The following is a 21936-nucleotide window of genomic DNA, read 5'->3' as shown; positions in this document are numbered from 1 at the left end:
TTCAGCAGTCCTAGCTCTCTGGGCAACCTCACATATCATCCCCCCACCCCCCTTGTACTTTAATCCCTTTCAGCAGTCCCGCCTTCACAGTAGTTATTAACCCCTTTCATCAGTTTCCCCTTCAGTGAATGGGGGACTGCTGAAAGGGGTTAATAACTACTGTGAAGGGCCTAGCCATCTGGGCAACCCCACAGATTATCCCCTCATCCCCCTTATACTTGTTCAACTTCAGTCTCTTCAGTGCGCAATCCCGTCCTGCGGCGCGTGATCCTGCGAGAACCGTGACCTGCAGGATGAGATTGCGCACCGAAGTGACTGAACTCATACCCGCGCAGCCCGCAAGTAGCAGAACAAGTACAAGGGGGGGTGGGGCCAGCATAACATTCGGGGCACTGGACAAAACATCCGGGGCTCAAGCCCCAAATGTTTTGACCTAACGACGCCCCTGGGTACGGCCACACGGACAGGTTGTCTCAGATGGAGTAGCCCCCCCTGGGAATTCATTCAGCATTGCGACTTCCTCATCTTCCAGCTCCTGCTCCTCGATGGCTTCATCAATGACACGACACAATGCACGCTCCAGAATGAAGGCGTAAGGTACGATGTCACTGATGACGCCCCCTGGCTGCGACTGAGCAGTCTGGTGATCTCATCAAATGGCCACAGAAGTCCGCATGCGTCGAGCAGCCACTGACGCGGTGAAAAGAAATCAAGCTTGTTAACGGCACATTTCTGCTGGAGCAGCCTATCAAGCATATACAAGGTGGAGTTCCAGCACGTCGGGCTGTCACAAATCAAACGTCTGACGGGCAGGTGGTGTCGCCAGTGAACGTCAGCAAGGTGAGCCATGGCCGTGTAAGATCTTCTAAAATGGCCAGAGATTTTCTTGGCCTGCCACAAGACATCCTGGACCCTGGGGTATTTGGCAACGAATCACTGCACGACTTAGTTCAGGACGTGTGCCATGCACAGCACGTGTGTCATTTTGCTCTGTATCAGCTCGCTCAGGAGATTGGCACCGTTGTCGCGCACCACTTTACCAACTGTCAAATTGAGCTGGGTTAGCCACTGATCGGCTTGTGACAGCAGAGCTGAAAGGAGTGCAGGACCGGTCTGGCTCTTGGCTTCCAGGCACAACAGCCGCAGCACAGCATGGTAACGTCTCACCTGGCACGTCGAATAGGTTCTGGGGAGCTTGGGGGGTGCAGCGGAAGAGGCTGTAGCAGAGGAAAAGGAGGAGTCAGCTGAGGAGGAGACAGAGGATGGAGTAGGAGGAGGAGAAGAAGAAGCAAGCCTGCATGCAATCCGTGGCAGTAACACCAAATCCACACGGGTGCCACTGGTTACATGCTTGACGGCCATCAGAAGGTTCACCCAGTTGGTAGTAAAAGTTATGTACCTTCCCTGCCCGTGTTTGCTAGACCACGTGTCTGTGGTCAGATGTATCTTGGCACCGACACTGTGTGCCAGAGATACATTCACTTGCTGCTGAACGTGGCCATATAGCTCTGGGATGCCCTTTTGGGAGAAATATTTCCTTCCGGGGACTTTCCATTGCGGTTTGCCAATGGCCACAAATTTTCTAAAGGCCTCCGAGTCCAGTAGTTGGCGGGCTAGCAGTTCTGACAAGCCAGCGGTCAGCCGTTGGGCAAGAGGGTTATCCGGCGTCATCAACTTTTTACAATCGAACATTTGGGCCACGGAAGCCTGCCTTCTGCCAGATGAACGCCACAACGGCACGGTGAAAGGTGGAGTGGAGGAAAAATGGGAGGAGAAGAGGCAGGATGTGGGGAGCCGGGAGTATGGCTTTGTGGGTTCTGACAGTCTTGCTCCCACTGGGCTTGGTGATGAGAGGCCAGGTGCCTTCTTAAGGCGGTTGTCCCTAGGTGAGTGTTGGGCTTACCTCGACTTATGCGTTGACAGCACAAGCTGCAGATGGCAACACTATTGTCAGCAGCTGACACGTTAAAAAATGCCCACACTACGGAGCCATGTGCCGGCGTCCTGGGAGCGCAAGATGTGACCGTGCATGGTGGATGGCTCGCTCCAGATACATTTACAGTCTGCTTTTTGCCTCCGGTGCACTGCGAGTTCTGCCTGCATCTCCACCTTCTCCTCCCTATCTGCTGCTCTGTTTCTCCCTCTGAACTCCCCTCCTCTTCCTCTCTTGTGGGCACCCAAGTGATGTCCATCTACACGTCATCATCGTCAACTTCACTACCACTGACATTAGAGATCTCATAGTAGGCAGCAACAGTGGGGACCACCCTCCTTGTGCTGATCTGGGTACTGTCGTCAGACCGCTGGGTGGCGGCCGTTTCTACCTTCTCTTCCTAATCCGATGCCAAGAATGGCTGCGCATCGGTAAGGTCTGAAAATAAATGGGAAAATAATTCCTCTGACTCAAGTGGAGTGGCTATAGTGGTGGTGGTGTCTTTGGGGGTGCACACAGCAGAGAGTGAGGAGGGTGCAGATACAGAGGATGAGGAGGGTACAGAAGCGGAAGACTGAGTGAGCCATTCAACCAACTCTTGTGCGTCCTTTGACGTAATTGCACGCACCTTCTCCAACTTCCCACTTAGGCTGGGATATCAAACCCCTTAATCAGTATTTTGTGGAAGCAGGTGTATTGCAGGCCTCAATCAATATTTGGTGGAAGCAGCGATATCAATCCCCTAATCAGTATTTTGTGGAAACAGGTATATAGAACCCCTTAATCAATATTTGGTGGAAGCAGAAATATCGCACCACTCAATCAGTATTTTGTGGAAGCAGGTATATCAAACCTATTAATCAGTATTTTGTTGGACGCAGGTATATCAATCCCCTTAATTAGTATTTTGTGGAAGCAGGTATATCAAACCCCTTGATCAGTATTTTGTGGAAGCGGGTATATCGCACCCCTCAATCAGTATTTTGTGGAAACAGGTATATTGAACCCTTTAATCAATATTTTGTGGAAGCAGGTATATCGCACCCCTCAGGCTGGGTTCACACCTGAGCGTTTTACAGCGCATTCCTATTCGCTGTAAAACGCTCAACAGGCAAGAACTAATGATTCCCTATGGGAATGGTTCTCACCTGAGCGTTTTACAGCGCGTACGATCGCGCTGTAAAACGCCCGACGCCCCAAGAAGTACATGAGCTTCTTTGGGGCATCTTGTCACGCAGTTCCCGTACATAGACTTCAGCGGGAACGCACGACAATGGGCGTTCGCTTGTCTCTGTATGCGCGATTGCAAACGCCCGTACAATCGCGCATACTGAGCGTACATTCAAGGACGCTCAGGTCTGAACCCAGCGTCAATCACAATTTTATGGAATCAGGTATATAAAAACCTCTTAATCAGTATTTTGTAGAAGCAGGCATATCGCACCCCTCAATCAGTATTTTGTGGAAGCAGGTATATAGAACCCCTTAATCAATATTTGGTGGAGCAGGTATATCAAACCCCTTAATCAGTATTTTGTAGAAACAGGTATTTAGAACCCCTTAATCAATATTTGGTGGAAGCAGGTATATCGCACCCCTCAATCTGTATTTTGTGGAAGCTGTTATATCAAACCTCTTAATCAGTATTTTGTTGGAAGCAGGTATATCAATCCCCTTAATCAGTATTTTGTGGAAGCAGGTATATAGAACCCCTTAATCGATATTTGGTAGAAGCAGGTATATCACACCCCTCAATCTGTATTTTGTGGAAGCAGGCATATGAAAACTCCTTAATTAGTATTTTGTGGAAACGGGTAAATTGCACCCCTCAATCAGTATTTTGTGGAGACAGATATATAGAACCTTTTAATCAATATTTTGTGGAAGCAGGTATATCGCACCCCTCAATCAGTATTTTGTAGAAGCAGGTATATAAAAACCTCTTAATCAGTATTTTGTGGAAGCAGGTATATAGAACCCCTTAATCAATATTTGGTAGAAGCAGGTATATCAAACCCCTTAATCAATATTTTGTGGAAGCAGATATATCGCACCCCTCAATCAGTATTTTGTGGAAACAGGTATATAGAACCCCTTAATCAATATTTTGCGGAAGCAGGCATATTGCACCCCTCAATCAATATTTTGTGGAAGAAGGTATATAAAAACACCTAAATCAGTATTTTACGGAAGCAGATATATCGCACCCCTCAATCTGTATTTTGTGGAAGCAGGTATATAGAACCCCTCAATCAATATTTGGTGGAAGCAGGTATATCAATCCCCTTAATCAGTATTTTGTGGAAGCAGGTATGTCTTTCCCCGCAATCAATATTTGGTGGAAGCAGGTATATCGCATCCCTCAATCTGTATTCTGTGGAAGCAGGTATATCAAACCCTTTAATCAGTATTTTGCGGAAGCAGGTATATCGCAGGCCTCAATCAATATTTGGTGGAAGCAGGTATATCAAACCCTTTAATCATTATTTTGCGGAAGCAGGTATATCGCAGGCCTCAATCAATATTTGGTGGAAGCAGGTATATCAATCCCCTTAATCAGTATTTTGTGGAAGCAGGAGTATTGCAGGCCTCAATCAATATTTTGTGGAAGCAGGTGTATCGCAACCTTCAATCTGTATTTTGTGGAAGCAGGTATATCAAACCCCTTATTCAGCATTTTGTGGAAGAAGGTACATCGCACCCCTCAATCAGTATTTTGTGGAAGCAGGTATATCAAACTCCTTAATCAATGTTTTGTGGAAGCAGGTATATCAATACCCTCAATCAGTATTTTGTGGAAGCAGGTATATAGAAACCCTTAATCATTATTTGGTGTAAACAGGTATATCGCACCCCTCAATCTGTATTATGTGGAAGCAGGTATATCGCACCCCTGATTCAGTATTTTGTGGAAACAGGTATATAGAGCCCCTTAATCAATATTTTGTGGATGCAGGTATATCGCACCCCTCAATCAGTATTTTGTGGAAGCAGGTATATAGAACCCCTTAATCAGTATTTTGTGTAAGCAGGTATATTGCACCCCTCAATCAGTTTTTTTTAGGCAACAGGTATATCACACCCATTGCAAATAGTTGTTTCAATAGCGCTTGTCCCTCTATATACCTGCGGTATCGCAGCAGAACCTCACACAACTTCTGCACAATATAGATGCACTATATACTTTCTATGTTAGTAAGTATATTATATAGTAGGTATATCGCACCCCTCAATCAGTATTTTGTGGAAGCAGGTATATCAAACTCCTTAATCAATGTTTTGTGGAAGCAGGTATATCAATACCCTCAATCAGTATTTTGTGGAAGCAGGTATATAGAAACCCTTAATCATTATTTGGTGTAAACAGGTATATCGCACCCCTCAATCTGTATTATGTGGAAGCAGGTATATCGCACCCCTGATTCAGTATTTTGTGGAAACAGGTATATAGAGCCCCTTAATCAATATTTTGTGGATGCAGGTATATCGCACCCCTCAATCAGTATTTTGTGGAAGCAGGTATATAGAACCCCTTAATCAGTATTTTGTGTAAGCAGGTATATTGCACCCCTCAATCAGTTTTTTTTTTAGGCAACAGGTATATCACACCCGTTGCAATTAGTTGTTCCAATAGTGTTTGTCCCTCTAAATAGCTGCGGTATCGCAGCAGAACCGCACACAACTGCTGCACAATACAAATGCACTATAATATAATTTTTATGTTAGAAAGTATATTATAAGTATATCACACCCCTCAGTATATCACACCTATCAATAGCACAACTATACCAGTCCTTAAAAGGACTTTTGTGGCCCTATAAGCTAGCGTTTCGTGTCCATAACTGTCTGTCCCTGCTCCACAAAGCAACCTCTCCCTACACTGGCAACACACAGAATGTAAAATGGCTGCCAGATCGGGTTCTGTTATAGGGTGGGGGTGTGTCCATGTGCTTAAATGTCTCAATTGGCTGTCCTGTCCCACCTGATGGATGTGTCATGGGTCAAAGTTCGCAACGCAATGCAAAAGAATATGGCACATGCAAACATTGTCATATGTTCGCATGTTCACCGAATCGCGAACGAGCAAAGTTCGCCGCAAAACGACCGCCGGGAGAACCGCAAGGCCATCTCTAACTACAAGTCCCAGCTGTACAATGACACTGCTGATCTAACCCCTACCTGTTCTTATGCAATGCTCTGCAGAACTCCTCTGTCAGCTCCTGTGCCCAGTATTTGTCTCCTCACTGCCTGCAGCTACTCAGTAAAGCCTTCAGCCCTGAGTCTGTGCAGCTGAAGGGGTTAATGTTTTCTCTTAAGAATCCAGGGAGAGAGCAATAAGCAGCAGCCACAGTGCAGGGGGGCGTGGCTGTGACCATGTACAGGCACATATCTGCTCTCTCAGGCTTGTGCACAAAATTATTATCATCAGAGCAGGGAGAGAGACTGATATCACAGGTCATGTGACCCTCAGTGAAATCTGAGAAAGCAGCAACTGGAGATAAAGTAAGTGAATTGTAAAGTCCTTACATTTGCCTAGTTAGAAACATACAAAGAACAAAAATATAACTCAGAAAATCCATTTAAGGCTCGTGCAGGAGTAGGAGGGTATGAGATGGTTTTTTTCTTTGGTTTTCTTTAAATCACTGTCATGCACAAACGGTTCAGCACCTGGACTAGGTATTACACAGTGTATGTGTATTCATTTTAGGGTTCATTGCGGCCTTTGGAAGTGCTACAATTTGGATTGTAGCCCTTGGACCAGAACAACTTGTGTGCCCCTGATTAGGTTAACAAGGTCTAAGCAAAAAAAGCTGCATGGCCTGTAACGGCACCGCGTGCATAAAAGGGGGTAAAAGCCGTTTAAGAGATATTCCCTTTCCAGATGCAAAGGCAGCTACTAAAGACACCAATCTCCCGAACTGGAAACCATATGAATGCTGCATACAGCCGAATAGGAAAATCCATATGAAAGGTTTACACACCTAGCAGTCAATTGGAATAGCATACAATAAATCCCCCCCCAAGAACAAGACAAGGCGTCATGTTGAGGGTCAAGCAGTGGTCAGCCAGAGCTGTGTGTTTATTGTTCTTATATACACATTCTTACACATTAGTACCACCCACAGGGTTTTGTAAAACAACCAGTAACCACGTACAATACACTCAGACACTCCCACACAAAATCCTCCCCTCTGCCTGTGATACAATTACCTTACACAATGGGTTAATGTAATTATAACAGGCAGGGGAATACACAGTTTTACACAAAGCCTTCTGTCCTAGAGACAATTGGGAAGTAATCCAATTTATCCCCAAGGGCAGAGGCAAAACTCCATTAGCCACATGGTAGCAAAAGACAATAAGAGACATAAAAATATTTAACTGTGCAGCTATTGCATAAAACATAGACATTTAACATATCCCCAGATAGCCCAGGTCTGAGCGCATATTATTAGGTCAATGGCACTCAGACTAAACAAATACAGTAGAATTGCCATGGAGCCAAAATCTTTCACATAGTCCTTCGTTATTCGAATGGGCTCCATGGCATGGCTATCTGGGGTATCACTGTGCAAATAGGGAAAGTACCAAATTACCCGGCTTTCATGTCTTTACAGGGGAAAATCAAGTATTAGTATATTAAAATAGTATACGTACTATTGGTGGCTCAGTGCGGCTTTGAGTATCTGGCGTCTCCATCTGTGCTGTGTGCATGCGCTGAATCAGAAAGCCGGTCCCGTCCTCCCAGCACGCACCGCGTACCCACGTTCACACGCTCCCTTGAAATGCGGCGTAATGACATGGAACAAAACGTACGTAGTGCTAGGAGAGGAGGGGGCGGACATATGGAGACTAGAGATGTCCCGAACTATTCGCCGGCGAACAGTTCCAGGCGAATATCGCATGTTCGGTCCGCCTCCTATACGTCATCCTTGAGCAAACTTTGACCCTGTACCTCACAGTCAGCAGACACATTCCAGCCAATCAGCAGCAGACCCTCCCACCGCCTATCAAAAAGCAAGGACAGCATCCATCTTAGATTAATTCTGAAGCTGCAGTTATATTAATTGCATTGCGATTACAACTTAGAGCTGGGTTCCTAATGGTTATATTGATAGAATATAGTGCTATATTCGATCTAAGTTGTAATTGCAATGCGATTAATGCAGGTTATATTAATCGCATTGCGAATTCAACTTAGAGCTAAGTTCCTAATGGTTGTATTGCTAGAATTGACGAATATAACGAATATAGCACTATATTCTCAATCTTCGTTATATACTAGCAATACAACCATTAGGAACCCAGCAGCTCTAAGTTGAATTCGCAATGCGATTAATGTAACCTGCATTAATCGCATTGCGATTACAACTTTCTCCGTTCCGTTCCGCAAAAAAAATGAATGCACGCGGACGTCATCCGTTTTTTTGGCGGACCGCAAAATACTGAAAAAGCCATACAGTCGTGTGCAAGAGGCCTTAGGCTTATGATATAATTGGCGATTAAGATTTTTCATAAGGATGTCTTTTGGGGGCAGTGAGGGTCAGTGTTCAAGGATAGATCTAAGGAAAGGTTCTGGGAGAGTTGTCTAGTGTCAGTTATCAGTTTTTTCATCTCTGGTTATCATCATCCAGCTTTCCTGTTACCTGCTAGTGTTGTGATATAGACTTCATATTATTCTTCATTCGACTATCCACCTTTTTCACAATTTGGCCCTACTGTAAGTCCTGGGGGTAGCTAAGTACTGGGAGACAGTGTTATTACCCAGGAAAGGTGACAGCTATAGGTGAAGTCTAGTTCTAATGTCCAGCCAGGATCGGTACACCCACAGAATAAAGTGATTTATCCCATACAGTGAACGTTGTAGTAAAAAAAGGCCAACATTTTCCACCCCCTTCTCACGCAATAAAATTAACCAAAATTATATAATACATTGTGTACCCCAAAATGATACCATTAAAAATACATCTTTGTGTCCCTCATACAGTCATGTATAGAGAAAATCCAGTATAAGAAGCCAATCTAAAACAGCTCTGTGTAATAATAACCATTGGGCCCAGTGCTGTGAGCAAAATGTGCATGGCTTAATAGTAATAATAAAAGTGGTTTATTGTGCCATGAAGAGAGCTGGCACGTCTCTGCTTATACACATTGCTTCCTATTCAGCGGCACATTGTGTGCCCTGTAGACGCTGTACTGGAGTAAAGTTATTATAGCTAATAAAATAAGGCAGAAGAATTGTAGGTAACAGCATATGGTAGAAGGATCTCGCTAGAACATTTCTCAACGGCCCGTTTTCTGGAACATTCTAGCGTTACTACAGTTTGTTTGTATTAACCGGATTTTTGGCTTTTACAGCATTATGATGTCTCAACAATAGCAGCCGCCTGAAGAGGAACTAAAAATAAGTGTAGATTATACTCCAAGCCACCTTTGGAATTTAATCAAAACATTTTAGGAATTTTCCATCGCTACCACAAAATCAGACTTCGATTTTCTTTGGTATGAAATGTAATTAGCTGGAAAAAAGATATTTCTTTTTCACTTCAACAAATGTAAAAATAATCAAACTAACTTTACTAAGGCCTCTTTCACACGTCAGTGAATCGCGGATGTGTGCTGTCCGTGGACAGCAGATGTATCTATTGACTTTTATGTGTGTATTCACACATCGGTGGTTTTCCATGGACCATGGGTCTTCAGTGACACCACAGAGGCATGTCCTATTTTTGTCCATGATTACGGATCCCAAACGCATATTATAGTCATGAAAACCATAGACACAACACAGATGACATCCATGTTTGGTCCATGGTTTTCACGGATCATGTCCAGAATATTCTCTGGAAATTAACTCTCAGCCTAGCAGTGTCTATGGAATACTGATGACACACGGAGGACCCAAAAGAAGGACACATGGACCAAACTCGAATCCTTCACAGACAACTTCATGGATGAACCACTGACCATCTTCTTACAGATGTCATCACAGACACGGATGTGTGAAAGAGGGCTAAGGAAACAAATACAACAGTAAAAATGATGTCATGGTAAAGGTAAAACTACCTGGTTTCTGTGAATGGGAAAGTATGGTGGTAAATGTGCTGGGGGGAAGAAGAGACAAAATGTATATAATACACCTTTAAAGGGGTTGTCCTACCATTAACATCTTTTAAAAAGCCCCCATGATTACGGTAATACAATAATTCAGTACTCACCGATCCTCCACTGCTCCCCTTCCTACTCTTCATGTCCCCCTTTGAGCGGTTCACTGGTGCTGCCAGTGATGGGCTAAGTGAGTATTTCCTGTGTTTTAAGCAGAAAATGTCGGGGGACTAGGGAAACATGAAATGTTGGAACGGAGGCGGTGGAGGATCAGTAGGGTAAAATTTTACTCTAGGATTTTATGACATGAGGAGTCCTTAAAAAAAAAAATGAAATGGCTGGACAGCCTCTTTAAAAGAGTATGTGCACTTCAGCAACTTTTATCATTGCTCCAATGTGTCTATTCTAAACAAACAAAAAAAGTGAATAAAAAAAAAGGCTGGAGTATATAGCGCCTATGCCGAAATCATGTGTTACTTCTATCTAGACAAACGAGTAGGGGGTAGTTTGAACACTTGGCTGCAGGATCAGACCACACACAGAGCATATCTGTTATATGTTACTGTGGAGACATCTGGATCTGCATAGGTTCTGTGTACACAAAAGTGTAGTATTTTTTAATAAAGACTATCTGAAAGGTTGCTTCCTTTTTATTTATTTTTGATTTATTGCATAGTACCCCAGACCTGGGGGTACTATTGTAAATGTTTTGTAGTGTAATGCAATGTAATGTCATGCTATACACCTAGTACATTAGAAGATGGGGTACGGTTGGTAGTGTTTGGCAACAGGAATGGGACTTCCTGCCAAGGGAGGGGCACAGCTCATTAGGGAGTTGGAAAGAAGAAAGTGTAGGGAGTGATAGAGCTTGCAATCCAGCTCTGGCTCCTCCGGGCCATGAGGATCTCAGAGTCAGTTCATCTTGGAAGACCACTACTCTAGAGAGTCTTTAGGGTCCCAGCCGATAGAAGATCTGTAAAAAACATATTTTTTGTCAGCAGAGTCATCAAGCAATTAAGCTATACAGACTCCCCTGCAAGCTGGCGACCTGTGGGAGTACACTGTGACACAACCACTTCCATCCTCTGCACAGCTCCTCAGGTGCTCTCTGCATTTGAATTAATGTAAAAATGGCCCCTTAATAGCCACTCATTGTCTTTTGTTGTAGCTGTTTTAGAGGGAGAACACTTCTGGGAGCACTCGTGCTTTACAAACAAACTATGATCATCAGCTGTGGTTCTTAGAGCAGCTTTTTGCTCTACAGCCAGGACAGGAGGTAGCTCCAATCCCAACTGTTAATGTTTTAAGTTCCACGGTCTGCATGATCAAAGGGAATTTCTGCTCTAACTGGATCCCAGTGATCTGATTGGAGGCTGGGTAAGCTTCCCCTACAGTCCCTGGGGACCAAGTTCAATATTCACAGCATGTGTGCCACAGAGACACAGAGCATAATGTATTAGCATATAGTAGTATGATTTTACATTATAAGTATGTAAACATTTTGTAAGACAGTAATTTCTTAATGGGATAAAAAAAAATAAAAAAATTAAGAAAAATAAATAAATGAAAATTGATTCCAAGTGATTATTTTACATAAAATACAAATTATAGTGCATAAGTTACGTAAAAGCAAAATAAATTATACCTATTAGGTATCCATATGACCAAAATAATCTGCACAACTCATTTAACATGTTAGTGTTAAGTATGTAAAGTATAAAAAGCAATGTCAACAATAGTTTTTTTTCTATATTTGTAAAAAACAAATGTGTTTACAGTAAATTACAAAGAGTGCCAAAATACAATTTCTTCTGCATAAGGGCTCTTACACACGACCGTATGATTGGGTCCGCATCAGCTCCGCAATTTTGTGGAATGGGTATGGACCCATTTATTTCAAAGGGGCCACAAAAGATGCGGACAGCACACCGTGGGCCCACAAAAAAGATAGAGCGTGTCCTATTCTTGTCTGTTTGGCGGACAAGAATAGGCATCTATTCTTGGGCCGGCTGTTCCATAAATTGCGGAACACACACGGGCGACATCCGTGTTTGCAATTTGTGGACTGTAAAACACAGCGCAGTTGTCTGAAAGAGCCCTAAAACTTACAGCCATGTCAATGAAAAAAAATTGTTAAAAAGTTATGGCTGTCTAAACATACTGGTCCATAAGGGGTTAAATACTCTGTTACAGCTGCTTAGGTGGGTGAGGGGCCTCACTACACTTGGCTCTTGCATATACTGCATATTGGTGAGTTTTCATGTCAGGCTGCTCAGCCATGATGGCATATCATAGGCAGGATCACATCATTACCATCTACTGTAGAACAGTGTAGTGTGTAATGCGGCCCCTCACCACCCAATGCAGCTCTGCAAGTAAAGGGCAACCAGTCCTGTTCACATTCTAGGACATGCTGCTGGTGGCCAATTTAAATCATTCCCGAAGAACCCCTTTAAGATTGCTTTTGATTGGAGTATTGCATACTATTGGTTGTTTTTTATATGAATAGTGCTATGAAATAATGCTGGAGACCAGAGTCTCCCGATCTGTGAACCACAGATCGGGAGGCTCTGGTCTCCAGCATGATTTCACTGGTTATTAATATCTACATGTAGTGTTCTGTCACCGGTTTTGTGCCATTAAATATGATTATTAAATCAGTGCATCATTCACAGAAATGTAAGCTGGACATACAGTACATCAATTTGGCTCAGGTACTATAGATTTGCATACACTGCTAAAAATCTGCACTTGTTATAATAGACCCCAGCTATTGGCCTATGACCAAGTTGATGATTTGGAGGCTCATACTGTAAATGTAAAATGATGCCATTTGTGTCTCCAGCAACATCAACTGGTCTTCATTTCATAGAGTGATAAGGTGGACTATGCTGCTGGAGAGAGGGGCCTGGACTTTGCTGGTCCCATCCACTTTGCAAGTGGATGGTAAGTACCTGTGCAGGACTCCACTTTCCAGAGGAACTGCTTTCTTAGAAAACAAGGGGGTATGATGTGAGATCAAAATGGAGAAAGAATTATAAGGGTGGGGGTGCACCGCTAGCAGTCACACCGAGGTTTTTGTGACACAAGGACTAGAATTTACCCTAGATATTTTGGATGGAGTTCCCCTTTAAAACATTTCAACACATAGTACATTGAATTATTACCAATAAATCTATGCAGGTGGAAATACCTTGGTTTATAAATAATTTATTCTAGCAAAATGATGGCAAAGTTTCTATTTCCTCCGCAGGATACAAATGAAATGTTAGGCTCCTTTCACACCTGCGTTCAGGTGTCCGCTCGTGAGCTCCGTTTGAAGGGGCTCACAAGCGGCCCTGAACGCAGCCGTCTGGCCCTAATGCATTCTCAGTGGAGGCGGATCCACTGAGAATGCATCCGCCTGCCAGCGCTCAGCCTCCGCTCTGCTCAGTGAGCGGACACCTGAACGCTGCAAGCAGCGTTCGGGTGTCCGCCTGGCCGTGCGGAGGCGAGCAGATCCGTTCCGACTTACAATGTAAGTCAATGGGGACGGATCCGCTTGAAGATGACACCATATGGCTCAATCTTCAAGCGGATCCGTCCCCCATTGACTTTCAATCTAAAGACGGAACGGATCCGCTCAGGCTACTTTCACACTTAGAAAATTTTTCTAAGTTCTAATGCAGACGGATCTGTTCTGAACGGAGCCACCGTCTGATCCGATCGAACGCAGGTGTGAAAGTAGCCTTAATCGTACAAAAATTAAAGCTGTGTTCACTCTTCAATTGCAGAGGAGTCTTGCTGCACTTGAATTATTTGTAGTACTCAAATCTGAGATTAGATGCAAACCAGATTATGAAACATTCATTAGCAGTCTATGGACTACAACTCAATGCAGTGTCTGAATCTGAACTTATTCTGCATTTCTTGATCATTGTCATGAATAAATGTGCAGCGACCTCCCCCCCCCCCCCCCCGCTGAGATGACGGTGTAGAGGATAGGAGTGGTAGTGGCCCAGATTAAGTGCTGCGTCACGGTGTAATCCCTCAGGCCATGCTCCCAGGGGAACAGTGCAGTGGAAATATAGAACTGAAGAAGGAGGCCACAGTTAAATGTAAACACAGTCTTTTCTACTAAATGCAACATAAAACTTCAAATATATTCAATAGCAGCAATTTCCAAGTGCAATTCTCTCTGGCACCAGCAAGAAATCTGGAGGCAGGTTGCATGGCTGCAGTTAATCTCTGAGGTCGCACTGGTCTTGTAATGTTCTGGGTGATGGGTGTCTTAGCCATAGTAAATGCCTATAATAGGAAGATGACATAAGTTTAAACAAAAATGGGGTTGGTAACAGCTAAAATAACAAACAGTGAGCCCTCCCCTTTCTGATCCCTCTCCACTGTTTTGGTCCCCACTCCTCTCCACTTCTTGTTCTCAGGCTCGCCATGCTGGAAACTACTTGGACTGGCCTCTCTGCCGATCTAGAAAGAGAGAAAAAAAACTAGGGTTAATCCAATCTAATGGATGACTCCAAGAGACAGGATATAACTAGAGGCGCCAGTGGACGGAGAACAGAGAAAAAACAGAGGCAGGAGAAAAAAAAAGTAATGTAGCAAGGGAGGCAGCTGGAAGGGGTGTTCACACTGAAAGGGATCAGTGGGTGGGAGGAAATGAAAGGGACTTAACAAGTCATGGAGGTTACACCCCTAAAGAGAAGCGCCAAAAACCCAAGAGTGAATCAAAGATTTATCTTAGTATGCAATAAAGTGATCGATTGGTAACCAACTGTAAATAAAAGTTAGTCCACCGCCCAATTCCGGGTGACTAAAAGAGGAAAGTGGAGTCAGTGGACGATGAATATACCACTATAGCATACCTATAATCACAATAAGTGACCACCTCATTCAGGCACTTGTTGCTCTGGGTTTTTCTTTTATGTCTCTGTGCCCCCTGTTCCCAGGAAGCGATCCATGTTTGTTTACATGCAGTTTTCTCCTCGATCTGTCCAATAAGTGGGGGCAGCATCAGAGTGGCATACTCTCAGCCAGATTAAGTCTGATGTGGAGTGTGTGGTTTCACTACTTTCAAGTCTATAGTGAACTATGAAATCCACAGCATATGTTTTTGTGAAACACTCACACGCCCGTGGACATAACATCACAGGAAATAACCGAGAACAGCATGGTCGTGTGACCACAGCCCAGAGAACGGAAGAAAGAAGCAACAAAGGAAAAATAAATACATTACAAAATTTTAGCTACCTTTATAAATGATTAAAGGGGTTGTCTCACTTCAGTAAGTGGCATTTATCATGTAGAGAAAGTTAAAAGTTAAACAAGGCTCTTACTAATGTATTATAATTGCCCATATTGCTTCCTTTGCTGGCTGGATTCATTTTCACTGGATTCATCACATTATACACTGCTCGTTTCCATGGTTACAGACCACCCAGCAATCCATCAGTGGTGGTTGTGCTTGCACAATACGGAAAAAAGCACTAGCCTACAGTATGTGCGCTCCCATGGTCCCGGCCACTAGAGAGGCTGACGCTTTCTCCTATAGTGTGTAAGCACGACCACCACTGATGGATTGCAGCGTGGTCTGTAACCATGGAAACGAGCTGGTATAATGTGATCGAAAAATGAATCCAGCCAGCAAAGAAAGCAATATAGACAGTCACAATCTGTTAGCAAGTGCCTTGTGTTAACTTTCTCTACATGATAAATGCCACTTACTGAAGTGAGACAACCCCTTTAAAGGGATTCTGTCACCAGATTTTACCCTATTACGCTAGCTGACATTAGCGATGTGCTAATGACAGCTAAACCAAACTAGCCTATCCCTACTTTTATCTATGCCCCTGGTACGCCAGAAATCTAACTTTTATAATATGCTAATTAGCCTCTAGGAGCAGGGGGGGGGGGGCTTTGTTCCTGCACCTTGAGGCTCCGTTCTCCCACCTTTGTCGCCTCCCTCCAAGTCCTGATTGACAGGGCCAGGCAGCGCTCGCATCTGTCTGCCAGCCCTGTGCTCTGGTGAAATCTCGCACCAGTCAGTATTCTGCACAGGCGCTGTGAGGAAGCTGGCAGCCTGCGAGCGTCTTTCCCTCACCGCTCCTGTGCCGAATTAGCATATTATAAAAGTTAGATTTCTGGTGTAACGGGGGCATAGATAAAAGTAGGAATAGGCTAGTTAGGTTTAGCTGACATTAGCACATTTCTAATGTCAGCTAGCGTAATAGGGTTAAATCTGGTGACAGAAACCCTTTAAAGGGGTATTCTCATCTTAATGATCACTGTTAAATCTTCTAAATACATTTTTATTACCCAATTCCCACCCTTTTTTAGAAAATAAGTCCCCTCTTACCTGATGTTGTCTTTGGTCTCCCCTGGTTACGGCCACCCTTCCTGTCGAATCCCGCCGGGCTGCGCTTGCGCGGAAGACTGACGATTCTCTCCCGGCCGGGCCGCGCAATGTCCTGAACGCGCACGCCACCGTGCATGCGCCATTATGACTTCTTCCTGGCCAGTATAGTACAGAGCGGCGATGCGTGTTCAGGACATTGCGTGGCCCGGCCGGGAGAAAATCTTCAGTCTTCTGCGCAAGCGCGGCCCGGCCGGGAGAAGAATCCAGGAAGTGAACGTCGCGCTCAAGGAAGGTAAGTATGAAAAGGGAAGATGAGAATACCCCTATAAGGGTAAAGAATGATTCAAGCTGGAAACCCCTTTAAGCTACAACTGTGTCTGCCTGTTTCCTTCTACCATCCTAGAGTGGGAAGCTGCGAATTTCATTCAGGGCAAATAAAAATACTTTCTGTAAGGACTGATCCCCACCACCACCACAAACGCATAAACACAACAGATGGAAATATAAGAGCTGTAGATGAACAATTCCAGGATCGTTTTTATCAAGTCTATTTGCAAAGTTGTTTCATTCCCACTCCTGGGTATTCATTTCATTTTATGCATTTTATTACATTTTATGGATGTTTTTAACATTGTGATTGTTTGATGCATTGGCTTGTTTATAGGATTAATAAAATCTAGCCATTATTCATTTGCTGTTTGTATTCCCTTATACGGAGTGCCCCTCATTTATCTACTATTTTCTCTGGTCTATTCGTGCGGTCTGGGTGGACCGAGAGGTGAGCACCCTTATCCATTCGGTCTATAGGTTGAGTCACTGGTTTATACTAGTTACTCATTCCCACTCCTGATGACTGCTGAAACTCATTGAACTGGGTCATTTTATGGCACTACAATAAATATTTACCTTGACTGGTTGTGGACAGCTGTGAAGTCCCTGGTTAGGACCATACATTACTAACAAGTGATTCTGCACAAAGAAATTGAGGTTCTAAGAACTACCCCCTGGGAGAGGAGAGCAACCAAGAATTGGGATGTCTCATAATACTTACAGCATATATTCAGCGCTCTCCATTGCACACTATATTTGCTGTAAGTAGCAAGAAGGGGGTCTCAATTGATCAAACTTATTTTTCCAGCAGATGGTAGTTCAGGTTGAGATTTGGGGTATTTGGAAGCCAAGTCAACACCTTGAACATTTTATATATGAATTGACTGGTTCTGCAAGTTATAATGACTTAAAAAAATTACAATTTGATACGTTAATAGAAAGGTATAAAAAACAAATACAGTAAGTAGTTTTAATAAAACAAATAGATAAATAGTATCTATTAATTAGATTGAGTCAAATGTACTTAGTAATATAAAAAAGAGGAAATCCATAAATGCATTTAACATAAATATAAAACCAATGTAGTTCTGGGTCCAAACAAGTGCCAATGCGGGGCCCTCGCACTGCTATATATAGCTGCTATAAAAATTAATATATACTGAAAAGAAGCAAAGCTGCATTCAATGGATCACATTTCTCATTAAAATATGCCACTTTTGTGGTATGCAAAAGTCACAAACTGTGTGTTTGTGACTTTTTAAACAGCACTTGTGGGCGCCCACCATATTTATCATCTTCTACACCAGTTTTCCGGCATAAAAGAAGACAGAAATCTACACGAGCCAGGGGCTCGGACTGCTGGATGCTACTTCTCCCGTTGCGGGCCGACCCATGCACGTTGACAGCAGAGTTAAATTCACTTGGATAGTCTCGGGTTTTTTATTGACTTCTTGGGCATTCACGCTAACAATTGGCAGAAGTCAATAGTTTTTGTTAATCTTCGGTTGTCGAATTGTGCGCCGTTACTAGAAATATTGGCAATATTGTTAGGTAGCACAGCCTTGCACAATGCCAAATGCGTTTCGGAACAATCGTGCTCCTTCTTCAGTGGTATATTTCTTGCATTTTGTATGCCACTGAGGAAGGAGTATATTTACTCAGAAGTGCTGAGGTCCAGTGATGGGAAAGCAGCTGACAACAGGTAAGAGCCACTGGGTCATATGAGGGTGTAAACCACTGGTGGTTTACCTGGGGGTAGAGGAGACCCTGAGGTTGAGGCATCTGAAAATGGGAAATGCCTTCATTAAGCAGGGATGTACATAGCATAGTACTAAAATTGTAGGTGATGGCTGGTAGAGATCAGTGGGGCAAAATTAGACCCTGCCAGCGTTGTAGAGTCCCTGATAATTTTTCTGATGGGTTGCAGACTTGTAACTATCAAGCTGTGTGTCCAATGGTAACTGCAAGAAACACTGTTTATAAACTTTATGCTAGTGCCCCAGCTGGAATAAAGGTCTGTTCCCTTAAACTGGGCTTTGTCCACCATCATTACTGTGCCATCATTGAGTGACCCTCTTATAAACTTTTCTATAGGATCAGATTGGGAGTCTGCACTTCCCACATGCATCAATGATTCTTGGGCGCCTGTGACTCAGTCTCCTGTTGTCTTTTCTTAGATCACCATTGCTAGGTACCAACTCTTGTGGTACATACCACCCAAATCCACAGCTCCCCTGGAAGCCAAAATATGGTACCCAATCTATTCAACTATTATATGTAGTGACCAGGAGATGACCTGATGCAGGAATCTGAAACACTCTTGACATCTGATATGTACATCATTAAGGAAATGAGCAGTTGCCAGAACTTTTTACACAGTAGACATCCGCCATTGGAGACAACACCACTCATGGACTTTTAACCCCCCTACCATGGTTATTTGTGACCAGAACTTCTGAGGGGTCATGTACAAGGAGCGTGCTGCTGACCACATGAAAACCATGAAATTGTGGGAGCTATTTGGTTGCTATGGCACCTTGGGGCCCTCTGAAGGCTCCCAGAACTGCAATACTAATGTTCCTATTAAAGAAGTATTCCCCCACAAAAAATCTATTCCCTGACCTGTTAGAAAGGTACATGATGTAAACTGTAGTGAAGGAAATATTCTTACCAGTCACTATATATATGAGTTATAACCTTCTTTCTGATTCTGAGCTGTGTCATGTGACCAACAATCTGATCTCCAACTGACACAGGACAGAAAGTCAGTTACTTCTCTATTCATTCCTATGAGTCTGGCATTGGGGCTCCCATAGGAATACACAGAGGAACTGACTTCCTGTCCACACATAAGATGCTGTGTTATTTGGAAAGTCAGAGTGCTGGTCACATGACACAGCTGAGGGTCAGAAGAGAGAGGATAACTCACAAATACAGTCCCTGGTAAGAAAATGACTTTCACTACAGTTTACATTATGTATCTTTCTAACAGATCAGAGAATAAAATTTTTTGTGGTAGGGCTTCTTTAAGCTCTGCCTGTGGGCTTAAAGGGAGTCTTTCACCTAATCTGAGCGTTTTAGACCGCTCAGATCAGGTTATAGACTCTTTAACCCTCATTACAATCATACCTTTGTCTTATGTGTCCCTCGCCCAGATAATGAAAATAACACTTTTTAAACTTATGCAAATTACCTTCTGAAGGTGCCCAGGGGCGGCGTTACTGGGCGATGTGCCCAGAAAAACACACCTCCAGCCGGCGGACGTCACGAGCGGCACCAGAGGACGGCGGGCTGGGAACTGGCCCGCGCCTGCGCACTGCTCTGCCCATTATGGGCAGAGGAACAGCTTTTCATATTGCGCATGCGCCGGCCAACTAAAGACAGCCGGCCGGCGCATGCGCAATATGAAAGGATGTTCCTCTGCCCATAATGGGCAGAGCAGTGCGCAGGTGCGGGCCAGTTCCCAGCCCGCCGTCCTCTGGTGCCGCTCGTGACGTCCGCCGGCTGGAGGTGTGTTTTTCTGACAGTGCATGCACTGCCTGTTACCCCACTACATGCACTGCCTGTTACCCCACTACATGCACTGTCTGTTACCCCACTACATGCACTGTCTGTTACCCCACTACATGCACTGCCTGTTACCCCACTACATGCACTGCCTGTTACCCCACTACATGCACTGCCTGTTACCCCACTACATGCACTGCCTGTTACCCCACTACATGCACTGCCTGTCACCCCACTACATGCACTGCCTGTTACCCCACTACATGCACTGCCTGTTACCCCACTACATGCACTGCCTGTTACCCCACTACATGCACTGTCTGTCACCCCACTACATGCACTGCCTGTTACCCCACTACATGCACTGCCTGTCACCCCACTACATGCACTGCCTGTTACCCCACTACATGCACTGCCTGTTACCCCACTACATGCACTGCCTGTTACCCCACTACATGCACTGCCTGTTACCCCACTACGTGCACTGCCTGTTACCCCACTACATGCACTGCCTGTTACCCCACTACGTGCACTGCCTGTTACCCCACTACGTGCACTGCCTGTTACCCCACTACGTGCACTGCCTGTTACCCCACTACATGCACTGCCTGTTACCCCACTACATGCACTGCCTGTTACCCCACTACATGCACTGCCTGTTACCCCACTACATGCACTGCCTGTTACCCCACTACGTGCACTGTCTGTTACCCCACTGCGTGCACTGCCTGTTACCCCACTACGTGCACTGCCTGTTACCCCACTACGTGCACTGCCTGTTACCCCACTACGTGCACTGCCTGTTACCCCACTACATGCACTGTCTGTTACCCCACTACATGCACTGTCTGTTACCCCACTACATGCACTGTACTGTACCATTTCACTTGCCTACGATGGCCCTCATCACTGATGTCACTGTACAGGTTGCCATAGTAACCTCTCCAAGAATAGTTGTGCGATGCGACCCTAGGAATCAGCTGCTCAGTTCTTACCTGTGATTGAAAAAGGATGAACACTGTAGATTATTTGGCTTTTCCTCTAATAGTTGCCAATCACAGGCAAAATAACATCCTGAAGAAAAAATGGGACAGCTACCACTACCAATGCCACATGTCACGGGTGAGAGCTGGTAGGTCTATATTTACACCGACTTTATTTGGCTTAGTTATGTATTACAGTGCATGCTGTGGGGATGAGATAGATAGATAAATAGATAATATATAGATATTTGGATAGATAATAGATAGATAGATAGATAGATAGATAGATAGATAGATAGATAATAGATAGATATTTGGATAGATAACTAGATAGATAGATAGATAATAGATAGATATTTGGATAGATAACTAGATAGATAGATAATTAGATATATATTTGGATAGATAGATACAGAGAGATAGGCAGATAGATATAAATAACTATATACAGATAGATAAACAGATCTAGATAGATAGATATATAGATATTGTTTGGAGGTGCTGGTCTAGCTCTGTATTTTGCATTGTATATTTGGGTGAAAGGCTGTCCCCTATTCAGATCGTGCACTCTCGCTCATCTGCCTGGTGCTTTCAATCAGGTCAGAACACAGCTGGATTCTACATTGCCCTGAAATTTGTAGGCCAGAAGCCCAGGAGAGGCATGTGTTAGTGTAGTGTTAGAAGCCACCTTGTCACTGGTAGATGGGCCTGACACAATTTTGATCAAA

At 44.1% G+C, this 21936-nt stretch overlaps 1 protein-coding gene across 1 annotated transcript in view; it reads left to right on the top strand.

The window, feature by feature from the left end:
• Positions 1–21236: 21236 nt before the first annotated feature.
• The window catches only part of CFAP97D1 (CFAP97 domain containing 1), a 99477-nt gene continuing 98777 nt past the window's right edge, over positions 21237–21936 (top strand). The window contains exon 1 of the mRNA XM_044299492.1: positions 21237–21347. Coding sequence (XP_044155427.1) covers positions 21237–21347 — 111 coding nt within the window. The remainder of the gene's footprint in view (positions 21348–21936) is intronic.

This window comes from Bufo gargarizans, chromosome 6, assembly GCF_014858855.1.
Source record: "Bufo gargarizans isolate SCDJY-AF-19 chromosome 6, ASM1485885v1, whole genome shotgun sequence".
Lineage (NCBI taxonomy): Eukaryota > Metazoa > Chordata > Amphibia > Anura > Bufonidae > Bufo > Bufo gargarizans.
This window is presented reverse-complemented; position numbering and strand designations above follow the sequence as displayed.